Source organism: Cariama cristata, unplaced genomic scaffold, assembly GCF_000690535.1.
Source record: "Cariama cristata isolate BGI_N322 unplaced genomic scaffold, ASM69053v1 Scaffold45196, whole genome shotgun sequence".
NCBI lineage: Eukaryota > Metazoa > Chordata > Aves > Cariamiformes > Cariamidae > Cariama > Cariama cristata.
The window spans coordinates 1-11,231 of record NW_009621235.1 but is presented as its reverse complement, the minus strand read 5'-3'; the positions used below and the strand labels follow the sequence as shown (position 1 = coordinate 11,231).

Below are 11,231 nucleotides of genomic sequence, written 5' to 3'. Positions count from 1 at the left end.
GTGAATCCAATAAAGATCCTTGTATTGAGTCAATATTAAGTATTAATTGCATGACCATCATAGCACCTCTTTACATTATCACACAATCACCAGAATTATCAACTGCTTTTAAAACTAAAAAGGGTACAGTCCAATATTTATAACTTGCACACTGTTACTATATAGAAACTAGGTGCATGGTACAGTGCTGCAAAAATGGAAGCCTGCAGTTTTGACAAAGATGCCAAGTCATGTTGTAGACAATTTCAGTCAAACTGGCAATACTGTTTAAGCAAATACTCAACACAGCAGGAAATAAAGGACAAAAGAAAGCATTCTATAACCAAATAAACATCTGAAATTTCCTTTCCCTTTAATAATACAAGTAAGGTCACTTTTAGCCTTGGAACGGATACATGTTCGTCTATCATGATCTTGCTAACTACTACACAATTATCTGATGTCCTTTGCTAAGAATATAGTTTAAGAAAGCCGCAGATACAAGAGGCATCTAATGTAATACCTAAAATTTCCTTTATGGCAATTATTGAATTCATTTGTCTTAAACAGTGAATATGGAAAGATGGCCTCACGTTTCCTTTTCAATAGTACTCTGAGGATCAAGTGGCTTTCAAGCAGCATGGTGGTTTGAAATTTTTGCAGTTTAGATCATTCTGTTGCGTTTATGAGTTGGTGAGTCTGTAATGACATCGCCACACTGGGCTGAGGTACGCTTTCTAGTTCCACCATTGTCCAAGTGGAGTGCCATTTCTTCTGATATGAAAGTGTTCAAATCAACATCATGGAGTCCATTTCTCCTTCGACTAGCATTGGAGCCACTGCTCACGTGAGTGGGTGAGCCTGGGGTACTTGAGCGAACACTTATACTAGCCATTGCACCACTAAGACCTAAGGGGGGAAAAAAAAAAAGAAGTATTTAAGTCAAACAATAACAAAAGTTAATTTCCTATGTGTGGGAGAAAGGATGACACTTAGATATCTGACTTCTAGTGATATGTCAAAGGCATCCTATTATTCGTGCCACACTTATTTAAAGTCCAGACCACACCTTGCCAGCTTTTAGTCCCTATAAGAATCTAGCAATTACTAGAACTACTTTTGATGACATTAAAAGTGAGCTTATACACCAGCACACTATGGCAAATGCTAGCTTCATAAGCATGACATGCTATTCAAAATAGGCATACATACTCTGGAGTAGACTATTTCAAAATAAAGGCTTCACACTAGACCAGTAGTTACACAGAAGGAAAAATCCCCTACCAAGGACTTTCCATGCTGATCTGACTTGGTCTGGTTTCAAACATCACCACCCTCCTCCCTTTCACTCCCTCAGTCACTGTAGTTCTAAAGAAAACTGCAGTATGGCAGCAGATCTCAGGCAGGTGTATATCACAGCTACTTTTTAAATAAAAGCTTTATTTCATGGCTGACAATATTAGCTAATGCGTTACCATTGTCAGAACTCAGAAGAGCACTTAAAAATAACAACTAAGCCAAGCAAGACCACACAACAATCCCCCAATATTTGCTATTGATGATCTGATCCAAAACACTGTCGCAGGTACCCTGCAATTACTCTGGTTTGTGTGGATAAACCACCAACATGCAACATTTGGGCAGGTAACAAATCACTTCACAATTCAAAGACAACAGCAAGTTTAATTTCAACTGGCATGACATACATTAGAAAAAGCATTAATTCATCCTGTACATTTAAACTGGAAAAAATTGACAGTGCACAGAAGGTGACATTGTTTCAAATCTAAATTGATTGCAGATATTTCCCCCCACATCACTACTCCAAGCAAAATTGCTCTGAACGCACAAGCTCAGTGTTGTTACTTCCACCGAGTCAACAATTTACACCACTTAGTCATACAACCCATAACCAAATGGCCAATATCCTAAATCACTTTTATCATGACATCTTTTCATTATGTCTAGTGCTCAAGGAGAGAAAAATTATTTTAAATAAACCCCAAAACTGACCTGTGATGCGAGAATACATTTGTTGGTATCACTCAAGAACTATGTTTAAGTAGAGCCTTTTCAAGTAACAAGTTACTTTTCATGTTACTTGAAAAGTAACATTTCTTAAAAATAGTAGATACAAAAGCCAGAATTAAAAGATGCATCTGTAATATGCTGCCGTATATTCTAAAACAGACTGCCAAGGTTTGCAAGCAATGCCTCAAGCAGGCATTGACTTTCCAATATTTAGGTAATACTGAATCACTGTACATTTAAATACACAATCAATCTTCAGGAGATAATTAAGAAGTTTAAATCTTCAATCAAACCCAGTGTCAAAGGCAGGAGAGTACTTTTGAATTCATTTCTACAAAGATAGGACTACAAGGATATTGCATCACAAAACAGACCTTTAGTTGCAGCTTAATCTTGCATTTCACACAGGTATTTAATACTGAACTAGCTAGTAAGTCATTTCTGAGTATGCTAACAGACTGAGTGACAATTTGGTATCAGTTACTGGCAGTTAACCATATTACATAGCACTACACATCAATCCAAGAGAGCAGAACTGTCAAATGAAACATTTAGATCGCAGTTTAGGATTGCATAATCAAGCTAACATGGAAGAGGCAGAAAAGAAACTTCAAGGCATCCACTGAAATACCAAGTTGCCATTTCATGGAAGCAACATCTTTGAAGACGACCAGCCATGCAATCGAAAAGATTTATTTTTTTTTCACAGAGAAAGCATCTTTCAGGAGCTGTGACCCACAGTCCATTTTTTCTTGGAATGCTGTTGTAACGCAAAGAGAAAAAATCTCAGCAAATCCATTTATTGTGAATTATTCTGAGTTTAAGTTTTCAGCAGATGCCGAGACCTCTCCCCAAAGCATTTAACCATTTAAAGCAGTAAAGCAAGCAGTAATAGACACTAGGAAGTAATAAGATGACATGACTGTTAACACCACCATTTCAAAACCTCAGATTTCTATACTGTGATTAACACGACCTAATGACAGGCACAGTTTTGTCTATGCAACAGGACAGAGATTCGAACAGTTACTAAAGGATCTTTAGTTCTTTCACGATCTCATGACCACCTCTGAAGTCACCCGCTGCTTTCTACAGGAGACACTTCCTCCTTCACTAGAGGCCTTTAAGAAAGGACACATGGCCCTCTCTTCCCTTTTAAGCTTGTAAGGATTGAAGCAGAGGGCATATATGAAATATTTTGCAGTACTTACTCCATTCTCACTCCTGCCACATCTTTCAGTCATCAACAACACGGCGTTTCATAGCCAGCAATTTCACAAAAAAACCTCTGCTTTTATCTGAAGCTATGTTCTAAAGCATTTATCATAGTACTATTAGAAAAAGCTGCAGTATAGAAGAAATTGTAACCAATACTAGTCAATTTGTAAATAAGTACTCTCCAAAACCATCAAGTGATAAGAACGCTTGCTAAAAGTATATGTTTTATGGAGTATGAAATACTTACAGTCAATAAAACTGTCAACTCAAAATTAGGAAGTTTATCAACACTGGCCTAACAAACTGTAAATGCCATTTTATCTGCCCTATAACCATGTCCATAATGAGCAGGAGTTATTCAGGTGACTACCACAGCACAATATAGTGGATAACTACTGTTCAGTATAGAAAGAACATTAACTATTGTTTTCCGGAAGTTTTAATCCAGAAGTATCAAAAAGAACATTCACAATTAGGTAAGTGTGACTAAAGTAGGAATTAGTTAATAACCACAGATAAATACAAAATGGCATGCAGATAGATCCTCGTCACTCCTCTGTCATACTCGCCCTTCCACAGTATTGCACAAAAACCAAGTTTTAGCAGTAACTCTATGACAGCTATATATACACACATAGAACCTTTAAAACTCTCCCAAACTAATCTGAACTCTGCTCTCCCATCTGCTCTTCTACCAACTGCTGCTTCTCCATTCTAACAATTGTTGATGTTTTATAATGCAGTTTAATATTCTGAGAAGAGAATAAGGAGGCTTAAAGGAAATGTAGGCTCTTAAAAGGGGCCAAGCCACACACTTCTACATGTTAGAGCAAGGGTTCCCTCCTGCCCCAAAGAGACTGAGTCACAGTAATGACAGATATCGACATTAAAGCTAAGAAATATGTCATCATTAGCTACTTTGTTACCACAGCTTCTGTCAAAGTTTTCCAATGTGCTTATGAAGCATTTGGAGGTTACGTGACCAAAATACAGGTATTTCCCCCACCAAAGAGCAAGATCAACCAGTTACAGCACCATGGTCTTTAGATATATATTAGGACCTATTTCTGAGAAGTCAAACCAACTCCGCTTCCACTGAGCTTTATTTATTTGGTGTCATAGATTCACACCTATCCCTGCTCCACGAAAAGAGGTCCTGCTTAGAGCAACAAAGTCCTAGCATTATCCCTCAAATCTAATTCAGCCTATCCACGTTACCAACCGAGAGATACTCCATTTCCACGGGAAGCCTACCAGCACAAAGCAAATCCTCGCTCCTTTACATGCCAGTCAAAAGTTTCCCTTAAAGCCTTAGTCCTCAACACTTGCTGAGACTGCTACTCACTACCATCAGTTTTTCTCATGTTTCCTCACAATACCTAGAGGAGGAAAATCACTTTTAAACAGCCTGCCAAAAAACGAAGCATAGTACACATTTACACACACTTTTAGATCCTACACAGGTTTCTATATCAAAACATACTTCTGAGAAACCCTATGATAAACAGGAAAATAGTTTGGGAGATGGTTTAATCACAACTTCCTTAATGTTAAAGTGGGGAGAGAAGTTGTAGGAATGCTGACATTGTAGGCAATAACCCAGAAACAGTTATGAAGCCAAATACAAGCCTAGTTACTAAAGGATTAGCACAAAAAAGCATTTGTGTCAAAGATCAAACTGAAACAAGTATCAGGAGAACTTAATCCAGAGGTGACTGACATGTAATCTTGTCAACCAGCTGATGAAGGGGAAGAGTGCATTTCTAGCCCCTGCAGTGCCAGTACAGAGCAGAGAACTTCCTACAGTCCTCATGGCCCTGTATTAGGTTACGAAATATGAAAACTTTCTACCTCATGGTTCAGATCCCCATGCTATAGAGAAGTATAGAGGTGGTTTATGGAAGTCACAAAGCAGATGCCAAGAAACAACAAAAGGACAGGAAAATAGCCATATTACAATAAAAATGCCTCTGAGTTTACTCTGCTTGAGATCTCACTGTGCTGAAGCAAGCATACCTAGGTAACTCTCACCTGAGAGTAGGCCTTTGTATTTAAAGCCAACTGCACACCAGATTCAACTATAGTTTCAGAAAACGAGATTTTTTTTAAGAGGGTGTTTATCACATCATATAAGATTAAGAGCCAGCTTCTGCAGTTGTCCTCCTCATGAAATTAGCTTTACCTACTGAATAAGCAATACTGGTGCACAAAATTCTCTAGCCAGCTTCCAATAGGAGAAGGAAAACTGCCAAAAACTACATGACTGGGTGGAAGTATGCTTGATTTAAATGGCAACAGAGCAGCAAACAATACCAGAATTAGGCTGTCACCTAGACAGTAACAGCATCTGGCTTATCTTGAAAAACCACAACAGCATAGCAGAAGACTGCATTTTCAGGAATCTACTCATCTAATTAACTTATTAATTCCACTCCCCGCTGAGAATACCGGGAGAGTAAAAATTTCATTTAAGTTTCACAGGTTGTACTTTTAGATAGCTTGATTTTTACTTTTTGAATGGTCTACTATTTATATCTCGAGGTATCCACTACCCTCTAGAATTTTACAAGGCATAAAACCCACAGGCGAACTGCTTCATTTCACCTCAGGAGCAGTTTAAAACACATTTTTCTTTATCACTTGCTAGGTAATAGTCCAAAACAGAATAAGCTACTGACTGTTCATATATGAAAAGGAGAAAAGACAGACCACCAACATTGGTGATGGCAAGGAAGGAAATTCATTATGACGTTGGAAGACATTTAAGTCTAGAAGTGAACTAGAACTAAGTTCTGAACAGGACTCAATTATTGCAATGATGTGCAAGTAAAGTACCCTCTCCAGGGTACTTTTAAGTAGAATGCTAAACCATATTATCCAGTGCATAACAAGAAGGGTACTCGAGTGAGGTAAGGTACCCCAGTGAGAAGTTTCAGACACTAAATCCCTCCCTAATCCCACAAAAATTTGTTAGTTATTTGCTACTACCCAAATCTTAATATTTAACTAGTTGCTAGCATAGTATCATCATTTTCCAAAGAATTCTTTTTACTTCAGCATCAGTATGAATGCCAAGTCTCTTCATGCTTCAAAAACACTACCAACAGTTGATACTTAACTGTTGAGTTCACACCTGTAGAATATTACAGATCCAAACGTCATTTTGATACAATACCTCTTCCCCATTCAAAATATTTGGCAATGCATCTTTTTAGTAGCTAACATGCCTTACACATGCAAGAACATCCTTGGAGAATGAAGGGGATACCTTCACCTGGAACATCCGGTATATGACATTATGACAGCAACAACGGCCAAGAGCCAGACATGCTTTAAGAACCCCCACCCAATGTTAACCAAGTAGTATTGAAAAAATTACTGTTACCATGCAGAGCTATGGCTTCACGGAAGGGTTGCAAATCAGTCTCTACAGATGAGCTAGTTTCTGTTGAAGTAGCTCGGTTAGGGGATACTACAGTCAGTCTTGGGGGAGCTCTAGAATTTCTTGGAGGAGGAACTTTTCCACAAAGGAAGCTGATCAAGTCTTCTCTACGAATAGTTCTTCTGCGTTTTTTAACCCAAGCTAACACATCCTTATTCCGACGCTGATAGCCAATCTGAATTCCTACATCAAAGCTTCGCTGATGAGCATCGACACTTTCTGCAAGAAGATAGAAAAAAGTTTTCTTAGTGTTACAGATAGAGCAATGTATAGTATGGCACATCACTGATATGGCTTCCCGTCAACCATGGGAAAGTATATCTTCTACAGGTTACTTTAACGCAGTACCAAGTTAGCTGTAACAAATTAGCTAGCATTGAAGATGAGTTCCATTAAACCTAGAAAGAGAGTATCAGCTAAAAAGTTCCACCCCCTTTACAAGTCAAAGTCAACAGCAACTCAAGCACCATCTAGATAGCATTTACTATACCTCAGGTCAACACTACAGCACTGTTTACAAAACCATATTGTATTAACATTAAAAATGCACCTTGAGCTTGTCAGAGGAAGGTAATTAAAATCAACACACTTTGAGACACACTCTTAAAGTGCATCACTACAGTCAGAAAACCTCACATAAAAAAAAGATTAACTGCTTTTCTTGATTCTGATAAGTAAGGAATTTTCAAAAAAACTCAGATTTCTTTAGAGTCTTTAGAGTTCCATCTCAATTGCAGAGGCAATTCGCAGGAGACCACAGTTTTGAAACTAGTTATAAGTGTCCCCAATGCCTTTCAATTAGGCAACATACCATTTACAAAGGACGCCAAAGAAAGTTTCCCTCCCATTTGAGAACTCATTGCAAGTTTGACACACAAAAGCTTTAAACACGTATTATTTAAAACTAATCCTATTGCAAAGTACAATTTCATTCTCCATTGATGTAACTGGTCACCTATGCACATCAGTTATAAACTTGCCTCTACAAAACACTTAAATGCCTTGTTATTACATTTCTTTCAAACTTCAGTAAGTACATTTCTGGCTATTAGTTTAATTACGAGTAAGTTTCAGACAACAGTAACAGGTAGGACAAACTCTATTCTCTACACAATTATGCTCATCTTGTTTGTCACAGATTTTTTATCAGAGCTTTGTCAAGTTATTTCAGTTTTATGAAAATTGCCGCTCTGCTATGTCGCTCTTGCTCCATTAAAAGACATTAACATATCCACTCCCAGTTTCATTTACTCCATTTCCATAGTTTTTTTTTTTAAATCTAGCAGAGCTGATTAACACAGCTTTTTATATTCTTGCTTTACTGAAGTCCAACATAAAAGCCCTTTTCCCAGAACAATATGAAAGAAATTTAAGGACAGCTGTCCAAGATACTGGTTTACAGGTAAACGGTGACACACATATCTAATCTAGTTCTCACACTCAAAAAAACCAAAAAATAATCACTATTAAATGCTATTCTTAGAGTTATATTCTAAGGCATCACTGCATGGTCCGCTAAAACCTACACTATCAAAGACCAACACTTCAAACATAACACAACTTACCAAAAAAAGAAAAACATCTAAAACCGATCACAGTTAAATCTTGGGACTTTTAGAATACAAGCCATATCAGTATACATAGACTACACTTAAAATGTTAGTCACTCTTATGGACTCAGAGTATTTTGCCTAGGCTACTTTGTAATCAAAAGGCTAGAAGATTTACAAATGCTAACTCCTGTGAAAGCAATGCCAACATGACAGATTATTCCTCCAGCCATTTTATACTCCACAGCAGCTAAGACTCCAGTGCACTCACAGTAAAAGCTACCCAAACACTTGGGAGCCAAGTTGGAAACTGACAATATTCCTTTCATCACTTCCAGAAATACCATCAGAAAGTCCCTCAGAGGGAGGAGCCCAGCTTTACATCAATAACCTGCTTTCCTTGTATACGAGAATGCTTCACAAAGGACTAACTAGGAACTAGTTATGAGGTCACACACACTGACTGTTGATGTAGCCTGGACAAATTTCAAGCGTCATTACCCTGGGAAAGATTAGATTTTTACAGCAAAAGCTACAACTACTTTGCTTACAAAGTTAAGCTGGCAAAATAAAAGCAGTCAAGTTGCATACATTCTGAAATTAGTAAGTCAAAACTAACATTAGCAAACATTCAGCTTTCTTTATAGAAATAAGGTAAATTGTTAGCTCAGAAGCCTTATTCTAATATATGCCTAGGACTTTCTACAGTGGCCTTAAGTTCTAAATCCTACATTACAAGCCATGCCTTCACTTCTTCAGCACAATCTGGAAGATAATCAAATGTCTTGATAATTAAAAGCCTCTATCACCAGCACTAGTCAGAAATTTGTGATCCAAGACCTTCACAGTGTGGTATGATATTAAACTTCTAATCTATTTTCAGAAAAAAATGCTGACATTCAAGACACCATGGCATTCTCCTTATGCACTATTCTTTATGCAGCTCTTGTTAAAAAGAATTCCAATGCCTCAAAAATCCAAACATTTATCAGATCAGAAACTAGCTGACAGGGCAGTGGTGATGTTCAGTTTACCACACCAAATACTTCTCCAGTGTTTTGACAGAGCCCTCCAAAACACAGACATTACTGAGTATGCAAGAAACAACAGGAGATTTTTAAAGAGCCATGTTCCTCGCTAGGGAAGGCAAATTCACATTAAGACACTCCAACTTGCCTGGTATGCCAGTGTCTAGATGGCTCCATCTGTGTTCTCAACAAATTTCTACCCACTTGGAAGTTAATTTAAAATTGAAAGATGGCAGTTCTGAGTAACGGAGGCACTTCAGCATTTAAAGGTCTGTTTGAAGGAAAGATTTGTGCTGCTTCTTGAAGTATTACATTACACCTGACTAAAGACAGCTTCCTACTTAAATTCTAGTTTCCCTGATCACTACATACGTACTCTATTGTTAATCATATTATTGCAGAAAAATAGGGCTTATTTTGCCTATAGCACAAGTAATCAAATGATTTAACAAAAAATAAACAGCCTGAGTCTTCGTAGTAAAGATGCTGTAAGGGAGAGCAGTGCCATTTGTAAAAAAAAAAAAATACTATAATTATTCCAGACAATTTATTAACACTACCTGCTGCTACTCTAGCACCATGCTCAAGTGACCAGCGTCCCAGTCCATGTTCTAGTGACCCACTCCCTCAGGCCAACACCTAACCTGTTAGGTGATGTGCTGCCCCCTTATATGACCTATGACAGACACACCACATTCAAATGCATTTTCTGCAAGAGTCAAGTCTCTGGCAGCAAGGGTTACGCATCTACATTTCCTCCTTGCTCTGCCAGAAACCTAATCAGCCATCACAAACACGTTACGAAGTTCAACTGCTTAAAGCAAATCCAAAAAGGGAAAACTAGAAACAAATGATATATAGGAAGAACTATAGATAACGCTGTACAGACCAAGAGAAAAAAAAACAAACCCACAACTCAAAACCAAAATCAAACTACAAGTCAGAAAAACAACTTGGAATTTTAAAGTTTTTTCCTTCCTAGGAATGGAAGACAGTAACAATGGAAACCACACTGTGTCAATTTAAGCCTCCACTGATATAGATACAATAAACTAGAAACCACCAAATGATTCTTCTGCAGACAAGAATTTGTGACAACCCAAAGAACTGCAGAGTTCAGAAACAGATCCTGACAAACAGAAACACACGGTAAAACAGCACAAAAGCACTACCTCATGCAAAGTGCACTCTTATCAAAGTTTTGGCTAATATTGCTTTCTTACAGCCACCCTGGACACAGTCATAGTGACATTCAGTGCTTAAAATAAACTGGGAGGCTTACTGAAGAAGCCTCACTGTCACAAGAAGATAAAACTTTGTCACATAACATCTCTGCAGAATTTTACAAACACAACACCCAACCTATGCTTCACCACAAATGTATATGTACTGATATCTCAACATTTAATACACCATGCAACATACAAAATGCAGGAAATTTAAGTACTGTTTAACAAGCTATTGCACTCTTCCCTTGAATCCATGAGAGTGAGTTACACATTTAACACATCCTTTTTCAAGGGTCTCAAACAACTTTTAAGTTACTAGTCACTGACATGAGGCAACAAAAAAAGATTCAGCTACCGTCAGCTAAAGTGGCCCAGGGAAAAGTTGCAAGATTCAGGATGCAGTCTCGGGTTAGATTTTATCAGGGTGAATAAGAGACATTAACAGGCCCTGCTTATGAGTAAGCCGGGGCAGGAGTCAAGAGTGGGGCCCAGCTCAGCAGGGAGGGCTGCCAGGGCAGCGGGGGGGAGCCAGCCCCTTACCTTTGTAGAGGTTGGTGACCGCAGTGGCGGCGTTCTGGAAGGGGACCCAGAGGGATAGCCCCGGCTGCTGGCACACCCGGTCTGCAGGGAGGGAAGGACACACGCTGTTTATTTTGGAGTCACCAACTCCGAACGGCCATGTTAGGTTTCGCCATTTTGTTCCACCTTCCGAAGGCAACTCGGGATCAGGGCCGAGAAGAGCGGGCCGGCAGCG

General features: G+C 38.5%; 1 protein-coding gene across 1 annotated transcript; it reads right to left on the bottom strand.

Moving 5' to 3' along the window:
- Nucleotides 1–254: 254 nt before the first annotated feature.
- Nucleotides 255–11,098, bottom strand: LOC104156459 (UPF0472 protein C16orf72; the record flags this gene model as incomplete). The annotated part of the gene is made up of 3 exons (XM_009701868.1): nucleotides 255–888; nucleotides 6,614–6,889; nucleotides 11,018–11,098. Coding segments are annotated over 3 exons (602 nt in total), but the record flags the coding sequence as incomplete, so codon positions are not given.
- Nucleotides 11,099–11,231: the final 133 nt, after the last annotated feature.